The sequence below is a fragment of the Phoca vitulina genome, unplaced genomic scaffold (genome assembly GCF_004348235.1).
Source record: "Phoca vitulina isolate PV1807 unplaced genomic scaffold, GSC_HSeal_1.0 scaffold18, whole genome shotgun sequence".
NCBI classification, from domain to species: domain Eukaryota; kingdom Metazoa; phylum Chordata; class Mammalia; order Carnivora; family Phocidae; genus Phoca; species Phoca vitulina.
The window spans coordinates 6,826,548-6,847,351 of NW_022589721.1; the positions used below are offsets into that span (position 1 = coordinate 6,826,548).

At 36.9% G+C, this 20,804-nt stretch overlaps 1 protein-coding gene across 2 annotated transcripts in view; it reads right to left on the reverse strand.

The window, feature by feature from the left end:
• Positions 1-4,722: 4,722 nt before the first annotated feature.
• Positions 4,723-20,804, reverse strand: part of NUDCD1 (NudC domain containing 1) — a 70,580-nt gene continuing 54,498 nt past the window's right edge. Inside the window, exons 9-10 of one of the 2 annotated variants that reach the window (XM_032415720.1) lie at positions 8,565-8,724; positions 4,723-6,165 (exon numbers count right to left, since the gene is read on the reverse strand). In XM_032415720.1, the coding sequence (XP_032271611.1) occupies positions 5,873-6,165; positions 8,565-8,724 (453 nt within the window). In that variant the 3' untranslated portion in view covers positions 4,723-5,872. The remainder of the gene's footprint in view (positions 6,166-8,564; positions 8,725-20,804) is intronic. The other variant, XM_032415719.1, reaches the window with a different exon arrangement.

Below are 20,804 nucleotides of genomic sequence, written 5' to 3' on the forward strand. Positions count from 1 at the left end.
TCTGCATGTGTCTTTAGGCCTGAAATGAGTCTCTTATAGGCAGCATATAGATAGATGGGTCTTGCTTTTTTATCCGTTCCATCACCCTATGTCTTTTGATTGGAGCATTTCATCCATTTACATACAAAGTGATTATTAATAGGTATGTACTTACTGCCATTTTGTTATTTTACTATTGTTTTTGTACTTCTTCTGTTTCATCTCTTGCTCCCCTCTCTCACAGGCTGGCTTTCTTTAGTGATCTACTTGGATTCCTTTCTATTTTTTGTATATCTATTACTGGTTTTTTATTTGTGGTTACCATTATGTTTATATATAACATCTTATGCACATAACGGTCTATATTAAGTTGATGGTCACTTAAATTTGAGCCATTCTAAAAGCACTAAATTTTTACTCTTCTCACCACCCCCCCACCCTCAGTATATGGTGTCATACTCTACGTCCTTTTATTTTGTGAATCCCTTGACACATTTTTATAGATATAATTAATTTCACTGCTTTCGTGCTTCCTAATTTTCTTACTCCTGCTTATGGTCTTTCCACTCAGAGTCCCATTTAACATTTCTTGTAAGACTGCTTTAGTGGTGATGAATTACTTCAACTTCTGTCTGAGAAACCTCTCCTATTTTGAATGATAGCCTTGCTGGATAGAGTATTCTTGGTTGCAGTTTTTTCTTTCAGCACTTGGAATATATCATGCCACTCTCTTCTGGCCTGCAAAGTTTCTGCTGAAAAATCAGCTGGTAGCCTTAGGGGGTTTCCCTAGTATATAACTGTTCTTGCTGTTTTTAAAATTCTCTTTATCACTACTTTTTGCCATTTTTAATTACTATGTGTCTTGGTATGGACCTCCTTCGGTTGATTTTGTTGGGGGCTTTCTGTGCCTTCAGGATCTGGATTTCTGTTTCCTTCCCCCAATTCGGGAAATTTTCAGCTATTACTTCTTCAAATAAATTTTCTACCCCTCTTTTCTCTTTCTTCTTCTGGAATCTCTATATGGCTAAAGTTATTAAACTTAATGGTGTCACTGAATTCCCTTAATATATTTTCATTTTTTTATTCTTGTTTTCTCTCTCCTATTCAGCTTGATAGCTTTCTATTACTCTGTTCTCCAGGTTGATCTTTCTGCTTCCTCTAGTATTCATTGAGTTCTTCATCTCTGACTGGTTCTTTATTTTCTATCTCCTTGTTGAGGGTCTCACTGAGGTCCTCCACTCTTTACCCCAGTCCAGTGAATATCTGTGACCATTACTTTAAATTCTCTATCAGTTATATTACTTATATCCATTTCATTTAGCTCTCTTGCTATGATTTTTTTTTTTCCTATTCCTTCATTTGGGACATATTCCTCTAATTTTGCCTTACTTTCTGTCTGTTTCTATGTGTTAGAAAAGTCATCTATGTCTCCTGCTCTTGAAAGTAGTGGCCTTATAAAGAAGAGGTCCTGGAGTGCCCTCCAGTGCAATTGCTCCTGTTCACCAGAACCTGGCAGCTCAGGGGTGTCTCTTGTGTGTTGAATGCACCCTACTATTGTGGCTGAGCTTCATTTGCCTTCAGTCCAGTCATCTGCAATGGTTTCTGCTTTTGTGGCAGGGTTTGATCCCTGTATTAGGGGTCCAGTCTGGGACTGCCTTGGGCTTGAGTTGGGTCAGACCAGGTGTTTGCCCCTACCCCACTGCTGGGACTGCTGTGTGTGGTGGTTATCTCCCCCTCTCCCTGGGCAGGAGTCACTTAGGGGTGGTGCTGACTCATCACGGCTGCTTGCACACTGCCATGTTTGTGGCACCTCTTTGGATGGACTCCTACCGAGGGTGTGTTGGAGATAAGTCCACAGAATACAGGGATTGGGACATGCAGTGTTAGCAAGGTCAGTGCTGGTTTGCTGTGAGAGGAATTTGAGATGGGGGCAGATCTGTACAAGTACGCAGGGCCGGGGCACACTGTTAGCAAGCTAGGTGGAGAGTGTTCAAGCTGTGCTGGTTCCTGCAGGTGTCTATATATCTAGGCTGGGCGCAGGTGAGAGAAATGGCACCTACCAATTCCTTTGTTCTTGGTGAAATCTCCCTCCAGCATACGCCCCAAGATTAGCAAAAAAATCTCCCTCACATATACTCCAGGTGTCTTTTAACCTGCTGCTTCTGTATCTCAATGGGGCTGTTTGTGATGCTGTCTCTTCAAGGGTGGGGACTCTTTCCTATCACCCTCTGGCCTGCCCAGCTGAGCCCATGATTTCTAAAGTTCCAGGTATTAAGCCCCACTGATTGTTAAGAATTGAGAAGTTAAGCCCTTCTGGTTTTCAAAGTCAAATATTATGGGTAATCATCTTCCCTGTGCGGGTCCCCCATGCCTGAGGTGCCGGTGTAGGGGATGCTCCTTTCACCTTTTGTGCCTGCAGCGTCCCTCCCCCCTGTGGATAGTTCTGAGTCAGTTTGGCTCTGGATGATGTCTCTACCCTTCCTAACCCCTTCGATGTGGCCTCTTCTTTACATTTAGCTGTGGAGTCTGTCCTGCCAGTCTTTGGGTCATTTTCTGGGTTATTTACACTGATGTGGATTTTATCCAGGTGTATCCATGGACAAAATAAGCCTAGGATCCTCCTAGTCCACCATCTCCCTGGAAGTCAATAAAGTTCATTTTAAAAGTTAATGCAATGATATGTATGTATATCTGAAATGGTAATAATTATACATTTTGGATCTAAATGGCACAGTATATTTTTCTAAAATAAAATTTCTCAATAATTTTTTGAAGAAAATTGAGTATAGCACTTAACTATGACAGTCTTTCAGTGCATATACATACCTCTTAGACTTTACATCAGTGTGTTGCAAATAGGTTACAGGTTTCCTAGATACTTAATCCCTTGGTCCTTGGATGGCCAAGGTCACTTCTGGCCAAGAGCAGCCCATATACTTATGGTGTGCCATAAGTATAATTTTCTGTGTGTCATGAAGGGGGGGGGGTGGTTAGAAGTCTATATTGGTTGGACATAGTATGGGTACATGTGATAGATTTCAAAAATGGTTCCAATTCTTCACCCTCCCCATAGGCATGTCCTCTGCCATGGAACTTTGCAGGGCACTCTATTCTAACTCTGGGAAAAGCTATGTGATTTGCTTTGGCCAATATGATATGAGAAAATGTGACACAAATGGAGTCTTGAAAAATGGTTGTGCAATTGATCTTGCCCTGTCACATTCTGACACATAGCCATAATACATGCCTGGGTTAGTCTGCTGCTGGAAAAGACAGGTGGAACAGAATCTCAAGATGGATGTGGCTGGCAATGGATGAACACAAGTTACCTCTCTTGAACATGGCTTACCTGCTTTTAAACCCAAAATACTTCTTCAAAGCAAAGACACGGGGTTGGCTCTTTTTATTTCCTTCCCATGGCAGAAACTTAGGAACCAGGGAAACACACAATCTTAATTTTCTTATTTCCTCTGAGGCACTAAGAGGGTATTTCCCTCCTTAATATATACATTAAACATTAGAAAAATACATTTTTTATTAACAAGAGTTTTCACAGGTCTATCTATTCTCTTGGAAAAGACACAAATCCTGTTGTCAACTGCCCATGTGTTATAATTTAACTGCATCTTTCTCTTATGAGAAAGAGGGAAAATATTACTTACTTACATAATGAGTGTCAGGAGGTGCCTCGTTAGCGCAGTAGGTAGCACATCAGTCTCATAATGAGTGTCAGGGAGTTTTCAGGCCCACAAAGAGGGATTTAACTTAAAGCTTTTTATAAACACTAATAATACATATACTATTCTAACATAAAAACACTACAATTTAGTTATTCCCCTAATGACAGACATTCAGATTCCTCCAAATTTTTATTATAAACATCACTATAATGTATATTCTTATATATATTGCTCTGTGCACATGCTGTTTTCTAGTATTTCTGGAATTCTAGAAAATGCACTGTTTATATGTATTCAAATAATATTTAATCCTTTGGTACCTACTGACACTCCCACCAACAGTATAGGCGAGTTTCCATTTTCCCTACCTCGGCTGATATGCAATGTTATAAAACTTTACATTTTTTACCAATTTCCCTGATTACCTGGGAGACAGCATCTTTTATAAAAGTATTGGCCATCTTTATTTATTTTTGTATGACTTGGCTGTTAATATCTTTTGTTTCCTTCTCTTCTGTATAATTTTTTTGCTTTTTATTATGAAATAATCTTTTGACTTTCTAGATTTTAACCCTCATCTATTATGCACTGACAAATATCTTCTCTCAGCCTGTTGTTTTTACAACTATTAATAGAAGCAGGTCATAAAGAAATTTTACATTTTGTAATAAATCTATTAATCTTTTATATTCTTGCTTTCTGGGTCTTCAGAAGCCCTCTCAATCTTGAGATTATACACATTTTCGTCTAATAAGTAAATAAAAAATGTCTCTATTTACTGATCCAATTATACCATCTCATTTAATTACCACTTCATAAATATCTTGATATCTGGTTACTTTTTTTTTTTTTTTAAAGATTTTACTTATTTATTTGACAGAGAGAGACACGAGAGAGGGAACACAAGCAGTGGGAGTGGGCATGGGAGTGAGAGAGGGAGAAGCAGGCTTCCCGCAGAGCAGGGAGCCCGATGCGGGGCTCGATCCCAGGGCCCTGGGATCATGACCTGGGCCGAAGGCAGCCGCTTAACGACTGAGCCACCCAGGCGCCCCTGATTGGTTACCTTTTATCTTGGCTGTTTTTGCTCATTAAAATGGTATATGAAGTAAACAATTTTCCAGGTAAATGCAAGCCTAAAAAATCCAAGGAAATAGTAAGAAACTAAAATTCATGACACAAAATATTTAATGTATTAAGCAAGGTTTTGTTTTTTTTTTTTAAATGTAGAAGTTCAAGAAGAACTACAAGGATAAATCATAATTTGTGTGTGATAGATTTACATTAATGGATACTAAGAATTATACCTCCTGTTATCTGTGTTCCTGTGCAGTCTCCTCTCACACTGACTTTAGACTTGGCCATGTGACTTGCTTTGTTCAATGCAAGAAGAGCAAAATGATGCAAACACAGGCCTGACAAGCTCTTGTATACCAAGGCTTGCCCTCTTGCAAGGTTTTCTCTATCACAGGAATAAGACGAGTCTAGCCTGCTGGAGAATGAGATGCCATGCAGAAAGAACAGAGATGGCCCAATCAGTGATTCATAGATTTTCAAATGTCCTTGTTTTAAATCACTGAGTTTTGAGGTGGTCTGTTGTATAGCAATAGAGAAGAGCTACACTTTGTGGAATCTTACCATCTCTCTATGTCTGTGGAAGAACAAATGGATAAAAATTAAGTGGAAAAAATTAAATAATTAAAAAAAAAATCTTAGTCTTTCAGCAAACTGTAAGAATACCGGACCTGTTGTACTTCTGTTGTATTCCCCCTCTTCCTCATCTATTTATTCCACTTAAGTATTTACAAGAATCAACAGTTTATCTGTTATCCAAAAATTCTATAGGTACAGAATGAGGAAACTATATCAATGAACAAAGAGTACATGATAAACATTTTTATTTTTAAACACTGAATTGTACATCTTTCATATAAAAGATGAAATTCCAGCCTGTTTTTTAAAAATAATTATACTTACTAATACTTTTACATTTTTTTAATAGAAGCCAATTTCCTCTAAATTTTCAGCTTCGTTCCATAACTTTTACAGAATCATAATCTCTTGAATATATTTCCAATATCCTTTAAAAAATAAAAAATTCATACAAGATAATTTTATTTAATATAGTAAAACTTAACAGGTTACAGTATAACTACCAACCTTCTGGCTATAACTGAATACTTTTCCACTACAGAAAAGCCAACACGTTGGAGTAATCAATTCTCTGTATTTACTTTTATTAAAAAGAGGTTTTTGGTAGTGAGAACAAATAATCTCTCATTTGTTGCTTGAAAGCCTAAAATAGGATCATTGGTTTCTAGGCTTGCTACTTGCTGCTTAGCAACCTGTCCTACTTGCCTGCCTTCCTTTCTGTTGTAAAGTACAGTGGACATGGGAGTAGGCTGACGGTAGATGAATACTCGACGAAGGCATTCGCACAGGGCTGCATAGGAGTAATTGGGAGCACAGGCAAAAAATTTTTTGTCTCTCTTTGATGCTTGGACATAGCCTGACAAGAAATAAGAGATAAACAAATAAAAACCCCATATATTAAAAAGAAGAAAAATGTGATTAAACATTTAATATTTCATAGTTTTTATTACAAATTAAAATGCCTCAATAAAATATACACCATAAATATTCAACAGTGGTTGAATTCTGAACCATTAATGATTAGCCATAATCAGTTTCTCCCAACTGGTGCAAAAATAGCTTTAATTCCTAAGGAACAAAATAGGTAGGGTTTTATCTCTTTAAGAAAAACAAAACATAGTTCCTTATTATTTCCATGAACAATTAAAACACTAAAAATCTAAAATCAGTAAAACTGAAAACATGTCAAACTATCTTTAAATGCCAATTTAATAATCAGTTAAGCATCAGACTCCTGATTTCAGCTGAGTTCATGATCTCAGCATTGTGGGATCGAGCTGAGTGACTGGCTCTGAGCTGGGTGTAGAGCCTGCTTGGGATTCTGTCCCTTTCCCTCTGCCGCTCCCCCTGCTTGTGCTTGCTCGCACACATGCTCTCTCTCTCAAATAAATCTTCAAAAAAATAATTAGGCTCATCAATCACAGATGTAGCATTACAGAAATCTTTTTTATCAAATAAATGGGAAAAAATTATAGAATGCCACTGTAAAGTTATTTCAGGAGTGTATCTATAATATAGGCCCCAAGCCTGAAAATGCTAATATGACAATGCATTCTCTTATTATTTCTGTAATGTTAGTGGTTATTTTTATACACCAATACCAACAATGTAGTAGGATTCTGTCGTACTTCAGCTTCCAGAAGTAGAACCTTGAGATCACTACAAGCTGGAATGAAAATTCAAGTATCTGATTTTAAAAACTCAATTAGGACATCCCTTGAAAACTAAACTTTGGAAAAAATCTTGTCTTTTAAAAAATCTTTACAGGTTAAAAGGGCATTTACGTTCTGAAATACAAATTAGGATTTTCAGATTGGGACATGGTTACAAATGTCATAACATGTGAGAGAAAAAACAGGACACTAATTTAAATTGAGATCTCACCAAATAATGAGCAAAGGAACGACTGAGCACAGGAAGGCCACCACTTTTTTTTTTTTTAAGATTTTATTTATTTGAGAGAGAGAGCGCGTGTGGTGCAAGTGGGGGAAGGGGCAGACCAAAAGGGAGAGAATCTCAAGCAGACTCTGTGCTGAGCCCCACATGGGGCTCGATCCCCTGACTCTGAGATCATGACTTGAGCTGAAATCAAGAGTTGGACACTTAACCAACTGAGCCACCCAGGTGCATTTCGATACTGGTTTTTAATATTAAGCAGAGTTTGAGGAGGAAAAAGTGAAGGGGATGTAGATACCTATTTGAGTATTTTAGAATTAGCTCTCCAGGCTAACCTTGAGAAAATTAATAATGTATATAATATCTCAAGACTACATATCTAACGCAATGTTGATTTAACTTAAATTCAAGCATAGTAGAATTTGTCTATGATAACGGATTTAGGGATACAAATGAAGAATCTGAGCATATAAAAATTATGATAGTGCTTTCTTTACTGAAAAAAGATTCAGAATTGTGAATTGTAGTACAGAGGCTAGAAATTGTGTGTTTAAATTTTTCAACAAAACTGTATTCCACATCAGAAAAATCCCATTTGGTGTGTGAATTAACCAATTTAAACAGCCTATATTATGAACTATAAAGGATAACTGACAAATCTCTATAATTAAGGTTGTATTCAGAATGTATAATTTTACTTCCTGTTGCCAGTTTAAAATCACCTAATAAAGCAATAACTGTGCCTAATCGACATAGAAAACTTCTCCCACACAATATTATTTAGACATAAAATCAATTATTGCATAAGTCTACAATTATGTAAAGTTTTTCGAGATATAGTTTTAAAACCATTTTCCCTTTTACCCTACAGAATAAATTTGATTTCTGCTTTCCCTGTTTTCATTACAATGGCTCTTTTGCACAGAAGTTCCATGACAGATGTCTCCTCGTGTGCATTATCTTAGAGCAATTTTATCATGTTTTTGAAGATTACTCTAAAGAAACCTGAATACAAGTTCCATGTAGGGTATTATGAAACCCACTGTTCATGTTCTAATTCAGTATAGTTTACTTAGAATAAACAAATGACTGATTAGAATGATTCAAGTGGTTAGATAACCACTTTGATTTCTAGTCTGTATTGACCTTCTGTACAAGCATAAAAACAGATTAATTCTACTGTTCTGTTCCAAAAGTACTAACGTTCATCAGCTATAGTAAAAGCAACCAAATTATAGTACAAATCAATCCAAATATAATTAGGACAGCTCAAATTAAAAAAAAAAAAAAGAAATTAAAAAAAAAAAGACCATAATTTTTGACATAATGGAAAACGCTTGCAAAGAGTTTGTTTTATACCTAAAGCATTGAAAGTTGCAATATGTTCCCACATATCATCTTGTTTGCTGGAGTGTGGTTGCCAGAGTAGGGCATCAACATCATGGCGCAAACAGAAGCAGGGCATTTCTTTAGGATCCACTATGACAGAGAAAAGGTACTGGTTGCTTCCAAGATTCACCTAAAATAAAAAGTGACAGAATAATTAACAAATAACCATGATGCCAATAATTGACACACAGTGCTATGTCAGCAGCTTTTCTAAACTTTCTAAATGCATAATCTGATTACCTCTTCAGAAATGCGCCTGGGAGAAATGTGCTAGTGCCATGTCTATTTTATAGTTGAGGAAAATGGTACACAGGGCCTTTAAGTTACTTGCTCAGGGGCAGCCTGGTAATAGTGGAGCTGAGATTTGAACCCAGAATCTATGTTCTTTTCTTTTTTTAAGATTTTATCCATTTATTTGACAGAGAGACAGAGCACAGCCGCAGGAGCGGCAGAGGGAGCAGGAGAAGCAGGCTCCCTGCGGGAGCCAGACACAAGGCTCAATCCCAGGACCCTGGGACCATGACCTGAGCCAAAGGCAGACACTTAACAGACTGAGCCCCCCAGGCGCCCCTGGAATCTGTGTTCTTAACCACTAGACTGTACTGCCTCTCAACTGTTAGTAACCTAGTTTAAAACATGATATAAAAGCATTAATTTATAGACAGAATATTTTTTAAACCATAGAATACAAATATGAAGTTTACAAATGGTTAACTTGTAATAATTACCAAGAACAATTATAGCTGCTAGGATTTATGAGCATGTGCTTATATGCCAGGCATGTTACAAATATTAATCTCAACCTATAAGGCTATTGTTACCTTCATTTAATAGATAAAAGAACATACTTGGAAAGTTTGAGAACTTGTTTAAGGCTACAAAGAAAAACCACAATGCTGGGATTCAAGTTCAAATCTGTCTTTACAAATTATTGACTTTGACGTACTATTTAATTATAGTATCAATGTCAAGAATGTTTATTATGTTAATTTTTATTGCAATACTGATGACTAAAGGAATTCATTTTAATACAAAACCATCAGGCTGAGACTCATACTTACAAGAATACTTCTTTTAACGAAAATAAGTTGAAATGATATTCTTTATAGAAATGTTATTAGAGTTAAAAATGTCTAAATACCATACCAACAAAATCACATCAAATGGAGAAAACATAAAATATGCATAGCACTTGATAAATACTGAATTGCCCTCTTGAGTTTCAGGGTTAAAATGAGAGGTAGAGACCCGACCTGTATTCAATAGGGAAAACTGTGAAGTGGCTCTCCAGCTAGAGGGTTTGTGGGTACAGCTGTGCCAGCAGAGGCTCCTGGTCACCGGAGAATCCTGTGACAGAGCAACCCAATTTCTGTTGCCCCAGCAATGCCTGGAGATAGGGCTTCTGTTTGTTCTCTACAGAGGGGGGTAAAGGCTGGCAGACAGTGTTCATAGATGATACCTGTGTATACGTATATATACTTACAAGGATGTTTACCGCAGCTTTGTTTATAGAACAGTGAAACACTTAAAACTGGTACATTTATTCTTGAAAAAAAAAAAAAGGGCCCCTTATTCTGACTTAGATGTTCCTTCTCTTCCACTCTCACTTTATATGTATCTCCATTACAGTGGAATCAAAGTACTATTAATTACAAAAACAGCAATTTCACATGGTTTCATTTTGCTCCTGCTAACCACTGGCTAAGTGAGGTTCATTTTCAAAACCACCAACTGCCTGGCCTTTTATAGTAAGTTTGATGGATCCAACACTGCTTCAAGCTCTCTTCTCTGCATGTCCCTCTAATATTCTCATTTATAATTTACCAAGGGCTTTCACAGAAGGAAAAAATAGTTGAAATACAAATAGGGGTTGATATTTTCATAAAAATGCATTTATTTTTATGAGCCAAGTGCCTTAAGAAAGTATTGGGTATTAACAATGAAAATGATGTACCTCTGATCCTCGCATATATGAATGCACAACACTAAGAGAACAGAGGGCCCTGAATCATCACGTAAAAGGCTAACCACTGAGGGAGATCAGGCATGAAAAAAGGGGATGGGGGTGTAGATCTCTTGCTATGTGCCCCTTATTCCAACTTAGATGTTCCTTTTCTTCCACTCCCACTTTATACATAGCTCCATTACAGTGAAGTCCAAGTACTCCTAATTACAGAAACCGCAATCTCATATGGTTTGCTTTTGCCATACCTTTCACACCGCATTCTGCCTGGACTTTTTTTTTTTTTTTTTTTAAAGATTTTATTTATTTATTTGAGACAGAATGAGAGAGAGAGAGAGAGAGAGAGCACATGAGAGGGGGGAGGGTCAGAGGGAGAAGCAGGCTCCTTGCCGAGCAGGGAGCCCGATGCGGGACTTGATCCAGGGACTCCAGGATCATGACCTGAGCCGAAGGCAGTCACTTAACCAACTGAGCCACCCAGGCGCCCCTCTGCCTGGACTCTTCTTGCCCTTTCTTGCCTGATGGATTCCTTCTCACCCTCCAAGATTCCAATCAACATCAGTTGCTCTGGGAACTTCCTCTATTCCCATGGTTATATGAGCTGCTTGAACTCTTGAGAACCCTCAGCATCAAGTATATCATTCCAAACGAATTTTCATATTTGTGTGAGATTCTTAATATGCATGTATACCATCCATGGTATGCTGACTAATGTACCGCCCCCACCCAATGTCCACATCTTAATCCCATGGAACCTATGAATATGTTACCTTCCAAGGCAAAAGGGGCTTTGCAGATATGACTAAGTTAAGGATCCTGAACTGGAAAGCTAATCCTGGACTACCTGGATGGGCCCAATGTATTAACAAGGTTTTTGTTTTGTTTTTTTTTTAAGATTTTATTTATTTATTTATTTATTTATTTATTTATTTATTTGTCAGAAAGAGAGCAGGCACAAGCAGGGGGAGAAGGAGAAGAAGGAGAAGCAGACTCCCCGCTGAGCAAGGAGCCAGTGTGAGGCCTGATCTCAGACCCCGGGATTATGACCCGAACAGAAGGCAGACACTTAATCGACTGAGCCACCCAGGCGACCCTGAGTTGTAATTTTTTTGATGGTGGAGAGTCTTGCCTTGATGCTAATGGCTGCTGAGTCATCAGGGTGGTTATTGCTGAGGATAGGGGTGGCTGTAGCAATTTCTTAAAATAAGACAACATGGAGTTTTCTGCATTGATTGAGTCTTCCTTTCATGAATGATTTTTCTGTAGTATGTGATACTGTCTGGAAACATTTTACCCATAGCAGAGCTTCTTTGAAAATTGAGAGTCAATCCTTTCAAACCCTGCCTCTGCTTTATCAACTAAGTTCATGTAATATTCTAAATCCTCTGTTGTCAATTTCAATAATCTTCATAGCATCTTCACCAGGAGTAGATTCCAACTCAAGAAACCACTTTCTTTGTTCATCTCGTAAGAAGCAACTGTTCATCAGTTCAAGTTTTATCATGAGATTGCAGCAATTCAGTCACATCTTCAGACTGTCCTAATTCTAGTTCTCTTGCTATTTCCATATCTGCAGTTATTTCTCCACTGAAGTCTTGAACCCCTCAAAATCATCAACAACTTCCAAACTCCTATTAATATTGGTATTTTGACCTCTTCCCAAGAATCAAGAATGTTCTTACTGGTACCCTAAAATGCCAAATTTTTCCAGAAGGTTTTCAACTGATTTTGCCCAGATCCATCAGAGGAATCACAATCTATGGCAGCTATAGCCTTATAAAATCTGTTTCTTAAATAAGACTTGAAAGTTGAAATTACTGCTTGATCCATGAACTGCAGAATGGATGTTGTATTAGCAGGCATGAAAACATTAATCTCATTATACATCTCCATCAGAGCTCTTGGATGATGAGATGCACTGTCAATGAACAGTAATATTTTGAAAGGAATCTTTTTGCTAAGCAGCAGGTCTTAATAGTGGGCTTAAAATATTTAGTAAAGCATGTTGTTAAAAAAAAAATACTGTCAACCAGCTTTGTTGTTCCATTTATATAGCAAAAGCAGGTAGACTTAGCATAATTTTTTTTTAAGATTTTATTTATTTATTTGACAGAGAGAGATAGCAAGAGCAGAAACACAAGCAGGGGGAGTGCGAGAGGGAGAAGCAAGCTTTCCGCTGAGCAGGGAGCCCGATGTGGGGCTCCATCCCAGGACCCTGGGATCATGACCTGAGCTGAAGGCAGATGCTTAACGACTGAGCCACCCAGGCGCCCCTAGCATAATTTTTAAGGGCTCTAGGATTTTCAGAATGGTAAATGAGCACTGGCTTCAACTTAAAAACACCAGCTGAACTCACCCCCAACAAACAGTCAAGCCTGTCCTTTGCAGCTTTGAAACCAGGCACTGACTTCTCCTTTCCAGCTATGAAAAGTCCTAGGTGGCATCTTCTTCCAATATAAAGCTGTTTTGTCTACACTGAAAATCTGTTGTTTAGTGTAGTCACCATCATTAATGATCTTAGCTAGACTTTCTGGATAACTTGCTGTGCCTCACCTTGCACTTTCATGTTATGGAGATGGCTTCTTTCCTTAAACCTCATGAACCAAGCTCTGCTACCTTCAAACTTTTCTTCTATAGCTCTTTACCTCTTCCAGGCCTTCATAGAATTGAAGAGAGTTGGGGTCTTGCTCTGGGTTCGTCTTTGGCTTCAGGGAATGTTGTGCCTGGTTTTATCTTCTATCCAGACCACTAAAACTTTCTCTGTATCAGCTAAGGCTGTTTTGCTTTCTTATCACTGGTGTGTTCACTGGAGTAGCACTTTTAATTTCCTTCAAGAACTTTTCCGGAGTGCCTGGGTGGCTCAGGCGTTAAGCGCATGCCTTCGGCTCAGGTAATGATCCCAGGGTCCAGGGATGGAGCCCCGCATTGGGCTCTCTGCTCCGTGGGAAGCCTGCTTCTCCCCTCTCCCTCTGCCCCTGCTTGTGTTCCCTCTCTCGCTGTGTCTCTCTCTGTCAAATAAATAAATAAATACAATCTTAAAAAAAAAAAAAGAACTTTTCCTTTGCATTCACAACGTGGCTAGCCATTTGGGGAAAGCAGCCTAGCTTTTGATTTTAAAATGACAGACATGTGATCTTTCCTTTCACTTTAATGCTTAGAAGCCATTGTAGGGTTATTAATTGGACTAATTTCAATATTGATGCGTCTTAGGGAACAGGGAGGGTTGGAGAGGGAGAGAAGGGAATGGCAAGGTTGGTCAAGCAGTCAGAATACATACAACATTTATAGATTAAGTTTGCCATCTTATACGAGCAAGGTTTGTGGCACCCCAAAACAATTACAATAGTTAACAATAAAGATCAATGATCATAGATGACTGTAACAAATACAATTTTTCAAACTTTTTTATTATTATAAGAATTACCAAAATGTGACAAGGAGACACAGTGAGCAAATGCTGTTGGAAAAATGGCTCACTAGACTTGCTCAGCACAGGGTTGCCAGAAACCTTCAATTGTGAAAAAACCAAACCAAACCAAACCAAAACAAAAACAAGAAAAACAACAACAAACAAAAACACTGCATCTATGAAGCACAATAAAAGGAGGTATGCCTGAACTTTATGCCATACTCAAATAATACCTTCTCTTCTCAGTTTTCTCCATTAATAAAAAGAAATAAGGCAACAATAGTTTATACCTCTCCTATAAAACTTATCTCATTTCCTTTATATGCTCTTTGAGGGTGAGGCCTATGACTCTAGGTGGGCTACTTAGCCCCTATTTCATTCTCCTGTAAATATATGATAATAATAGTACTTATTTCACAATTGTTATAATCAGTAAAATATATTTCAAGCACCTGCATAGTGCTTGGAACTTAGAAAGACCTTAGTAAACCAAATATTCTTTATTGCCATTCTAGGCATCTTCTATAGATTCTTCCTTAAATATTATTGGCATTCCAAATTAAACAAAGGAGATGAACATTAATGGGGAAAGCATAGCAACTTAGCAATGATCTTCATGAAATCATACAGCACTTAATTTTATGCCTAAGAAATGTGTGAATAGCTATTAAAAAGAAAACCCTTACTCTGTGTTAATCAGCATATTTCATTTAGACAAATTTCTAAACTCTTGCACCATTTCAAAACTAAGAAACGCAAAATTCATTATTCTGCTTGTCATTTTATTGTCAAATAAATTCTATCTATAGTTCCACCTGTATGCCCATCAGTTTTAATTTTATACCTTCCTATAATGCATATGTTTCAGTAGTTTGCAGATCTGCCTAGAAAAAAGTGAACAAATTATTCTTGAAATAAGATTTGGATGCTTTAAATATACTCTCAAAACCAAGTTTCTGGAAGTTTTAAATAAAGCAAATTAAAATTAACTAGTCTGATGATACTAACTGCAAATAATATAATGTGAGAAAAAACATGCTTTAATGAGGTAAACAATTCAGAATTCTTCTATGTGTAGTAAGAGACTGTGTAATATTCATTTTAACTAATAAATTCCAGCCTTTCTTGTCTTCATTTTATTTATTTTTTTAAAGATTTTATTTATTTATATGACAGAGACAGAGACAGCGAGAGCAGGAACACAAGCAGGGGGAGTGGGAGAGGGAGAAGCAGGCCTCCTGCTGAGCAGGAAGCCCAATGTGGGACTTGATCCCAGGACTCTGGGATCATGACCTGAGCTGAAGGCAGCCGCTCAATGACTGAGCCACCCAGGCGCCCCCCTTGTCTTCATTTTAAATCAAGTATTCTACACAGCTAAATAAACAAGACTATGTCACTAAAAAAAAAAAGCCACTGAAAGATGTTTGATCCTTCTTGGATTGGTCAGTGGCCATGACAGGAAAATAGGCTTATAATTCCATTCAAAGTCGCAAAGTAAGAGTGGATAAAGGAACTGCATATAAACACTGATTTTAAGGTAACACCTTAAAAATGTTTGGTTTCATTCTTCTCATAACAGTACTGGAATCTTGTGATAATTATTCACGCTTTTTACTACTTTTTTTTGCCTCGCTTCACTAGCATGGATTTCCAGCACGATGCTGACTAGGAGTAATGAGGGCAAACACCTTGCCTGCTACCAGTCTTAGCGGGAGGCATTCGGTCTTTTACCATAAAGTACAATGTTAACTCTAGGTTTCTCAGGGAGGCAGTTAGCTTCAATTCCTAGTTTGCCAAGCATTTTTATCATAAATGGCATAAATGTGGCTAAAATATTTTTAGTCTGTTGATAATGCTGAATTTCACTGATATTTGAATGCTGAATCAGCTTGGAATTCCCAAGATAAACTATAATTGGTCATGATGTATTATCATTTTACTTACTGCTGGATTTCATTTACTAATATTTTACTGAGAATTTTTACATTTTATTCATGACAATATTGGTTTCTCTTTTTTCATACTTTTCTTTTTTTGTCATAACTTTGGCTATCAGAGTACTGTGGCCTCCTAAAATAAGTTTAGAGGTATTCCTTTTATTTCCTGGGACAGTTTGTAGATGAATGATACTGTTTCTTTGTTTGGTAAAACACTGGTGAAGCAACCTAGGTCTGGAGATTTGTTAGAAGGTTTTTAACGATAAATTCAATCTTGTTAACAGATATAGGACTACTAAGGTTATCTATTTCTTCTTGAGTGAACTGTGCTTGTCTTTTAGGGAATTTGCTGCACTTAAATTGTCAAATATATGAAAACAGAGTTGCTCATAATATTCCATTATTACACCTTAGTGTCTTTGGACCTTTATGCACCTTTTTATTCCTAATATTGGTAATTTGTGTCTTCTTTTTCCTTGGTTATTCTGGCTAGAGACTTACCAAGTTTGATCTTTTCAAAGGATGAGCTTTTGGTTTCATTGCTTTTATTATTTTCCACTGATTTCTGCTCTTACCTTTATTAAGTTTCCTTTCTCCTGTTTGCTTTAGATTTGGTTTGCTCTTTTCCTAAGTTTAAGGTGCAAGCTTAAACTATTAAGTTGATACATTTTTTCTTATATAACCTGTAATGCTATAAAAATTCCCTCTAAGCATTGCTTTAGGGGCATCCTACATGTACTTGCGTCATTTTCATTCAACACAAAATTTCTTAACTTCCTTTGTGAGGTCCACTATGGCTCATGGGTTATTTAGAAATGTGTTATTTAATTTCCAAATTACTTGTGGGTTTTCCAGATTTTTCTGTTTTACCAGTATCTAATTTAATTGTTATGATCAGAGAACATTCCATTTGTGATTCTTATTTTTAAAAAATTGTTGAGGATTATTTTTTGGGCCAGAATATGGTCTATTTTGGTGAATGTTCCATGTCTCTTCTGGGATTCCAATCAGATGTAAATACTCCTAAATGCTTTTTTTGTTTTTAATCCCTACCCCACCCCCCACTTTGGTTTAGGTTCTACTAATTTTTGATAACCTATTTTCAAGGTCACTAATTCTTTTTCCACAGATGTACTGAATATACTGAATATACTGATGAGTTTGTTAAGGCATTCTTGTTGCTGTGATTTTTTTTCTAGAATATTCATTTTATTCTCTTACAGTTTCTCTCTGCTATAATTCTGCATTTATTTATGTACGTACGTATGTAATTTGTATTTTCTACTAAACTCTTTAACATCACACAGTTATTTTAAGTTCCTTGTCTGGTAGTTCCAAAATACATATCATTTGAGTCTGGTTACCTGGTCTGCCTTGTCTCTTGACAGTGGAATGTTTTTACTTTCTTCTTTTTGTGTGCCTTGTATTATTATTTTTTTGCCTTGTAATTTTTGATTAAATACGGGATGTGAAAAACAGTAGAGACTGAGGTAAGTAGTATTTATGCCCGAGAATGGACACATTTCTGCTAGGTCACTAGTGTGGGTGGTTATGACAGAGTAAGGTTGTAAAAAGGCTGATTTAAGCTTGAGTTCTGTTGTTACGGTTACTCTCAGTGTATCCCTGGCTTCAACTTCCCCTAGTGTTAGTTATTTCAGGGTTTGGGCCTTTTCAGTGACACGGTCCTTCCTCCAGTGGTAGAAAACTTCTAATAGTCTGGGCCTCAGATGATCTGACTTCTCTCCCAGGCCCAGAGATGGTGTTTTTTAAAGTTTTTATTTTTATTCCCCTTAGCAGCAATAGGTCTTCTTCTGAGCCCTTGGGATGCTAAGATTCGATGCTCTTCTCCCAGCAGCTTAAGACTTCTGTTACTTATGGAAAATAATCTAAGAAGGATATCATACACTGCACTGGAGTACAGAGCAAGGGACATTTGGTTCTCAAGAGATAAGTAGATTACCTGTTCATCAAAACTATGTGCTGTTTTCTAAACAATATTCCACTTCTCCGTTAGACCTGACTTGCCAATGCATTTTTTATAGGATGACCTTCTAGTTCTTCATGAAATCTGAAAGAGATTGTTTCTACTGTTCCCTATAATCTCCACATATGTTCACACTAAACATCCATCTCAAGATAATTTCAAAGGTTTTCTCTCATCCCTGCAAACTCTAAAAATCCACACAACATAATCTTGTCCAAAAGAAAAATCAGAATTAAGATTACAAATGAAGTAACCAGTTTGCTAAGTGAACTAAGTAAATGAAAATGAAGTGTGATAATTAAAAAATAGAATTAAAATTAAAATTAATTAATTAATTAAAATTAAAAGCTGCTCCTCCTGGTCTTAATTTAGGAAATTACGAGGGTTTCAGGAACTCGGTGTCAGGAACTGGAGGCAGAGTATATATACATATTTTCTATTATTTTACAACTACCTTATTTAATCTTCACTACTTGAGAATTAAGAATATGATGCTATTTTGTAAAAGAGGAAACTCAAAAACAAGATGTTAAGAGACTTAAGTTAAGCTAATAAATGGCAACTGGATTTCAGTTCGGATATGCTTCCAAACCCATGTTCTTAATTACCACCACTGCATGCTCTCCAAAGCCCATTTTATAGTACTTATTATTTGTTATTTTTAATTGAAGCATAGTTGACATGTAATACACCATTAGTTTTAGGATGACCTAGTGATCCAGCAATCATATATGTTACAAAATGCTCACCCATGACAAGTATAGTTACCATAGTCACCATACAAAGTTGTTAAATTACTGACTATATTCTCTATGCTATACTTTTTGATCCCTGTGACTTTTTATAACTCCAAAGATGTACTTTTTAATCCCCTTCACCTATTTTGTCTGTCTTCTTACCCACCTCCCCTCTGGCAACCACCAGTTCTCTGTATTTATGGGTGTTTTTGTTTGTTCATTTGCTTTGTTTTTAGAGATTCCACATATAAATGAGATCATATATTTGTCTCTGACTTATTTCACTTGGCATAATGCCATCAAAGTGCATCCATGTTGTCACAAATGGCAAAATTACATTCTTTTTTATAGCTAAAAAAATATTATATTGTGCGTATACACACATTTTCTTTACCCATTAATCCATCAATGGACACATATTGTTTCCCTGTGTTGGTTCTTGGCTATCATAAATAATGCTACCATGAACAATGGGGGTTAGTGCTTTTTTGAGTTAGTGTTTTTATTTCCTTTCAATAAATACCCAGGAGTGGAATTACTGGATCATGTGGTTATTTCTATTTCTAGTTTTTTGAGGAAACTCCATGTTTTCCATAATGGTTGCACCAATGTACATTCCCACCAAAAGTGCACAACGGTTCCCTTTCCTCTCATCCTCACCAACACTTGTTACTTCTTGTCTTTTTTGATACTAGCCATTCTCACTGGTGTGAGATGGTGATTCACTGTGGTTTTGATTTGCATTTCCCTGATGATTAGTAATGTGGAGCATATTTTCACAGGTATCTTGGTCATCTGTTGTGTCTTCTTTGGAAAAATGTCTATTCAGGTCCTTTGCCTTTTGGTGTTGGTGTTGAGTTGTAGGAGTTCTTTATATATTTTGGATATTAATCCCTTATTGGATATATCATTTGCAAATCTCTTCTCCAAATTGGTAAGTGACCTTTCATTTTGTTAGTGGTTTCCTTTGCCCCTCAAAAAGATTTTTAGCTTGATGTAATCCCAATTGTTTATTTTTGCTATTGTTTCCCTTGCCTGAGGAAAGAGATTTAGAAAAATACTGCTAAGGCTGAGGTATAAGCCTTTACTGCCTATGTGTTCTTTTGGGAGTTACATGGCTTCAGGTCTTACATTCAGGTTTTTCAGCCATTTTGAAATTATTTTTGGGTATGGTGTAAAGAAATGGTCCAGTTTCATTCTTTTCCCAGCATTATTTATTGAAGAAACTATCTCTTCCCCATTGTATATTCTTTAAAGAAAAAAAAAAAAGATGTATTTGAGAGAGAGCAGGGTGGGAGGGGCAGAGAGGGGCAGAAGGAGAGGGAGAGAATCCCAAGCAGACTCCCTGCTGAGTGTGGAGTCCTACTTGAGGCTCGATCCCGTGCCCCTGAGATCATGACATGAGGCAAAACCAAGAGTTGGACCCTCAACTGATTGATCTACCCAGGTGCCCCATCCCCCTCATATATTCTTGCCTCTTTTGTCATATATTAATTGACCATATCAGCATCGGTTTATTTCTGGGCTCTCTCTTCTGTTTCACTAATTTATGGGTCTGTTTTTGTGTCAGTATCATTCTGTTTTGATTACTATGGCTTGTAGTATAGTTTCAAATCTGGGATTGTGACATTTCTAGCTTTGTTCATTCTCAAGAATACCTTGGATATTAGTGGTCTTTTGTGGTTCATACAAATTTCAGGATGTTTTGTTCTAGTTCTGTGAAAAATGCTATTGGTGTTTTGATAGGCATTTCACTGAATATCTAGATTACTTTGAGTGTTACGGACATTTTAACAATATAAATTCTTCCAATCCATAAGCACGGTATATATTTCCATTTCTTGTGTTTTGTTTGATTTCTTTCATCAACTATAGTTTTCAGAGTACAGGTCTTTCACCTCCTTGGTTAAATTTATTGCTAGGTATTTTAATTGCTTTTGATGCAACTGTCTATGAGGTGTCCTTAATTCCTCTTTATGATAGTAATTAGTGTACAGAAACACAAAAGATTTCCGTATGTTGATTTTGTATCCTGCAACATTAGTAAATACATTTATTAGTTCCAACAAATTTGGGGTCTTTAGGGTTTTCTATATACAGCATTACATTATCTGCAAACAATTTTACTTTTTTTTTAATTAATTGAAATACAGTTTAACACCTAATGTTCTGTTAGTTTC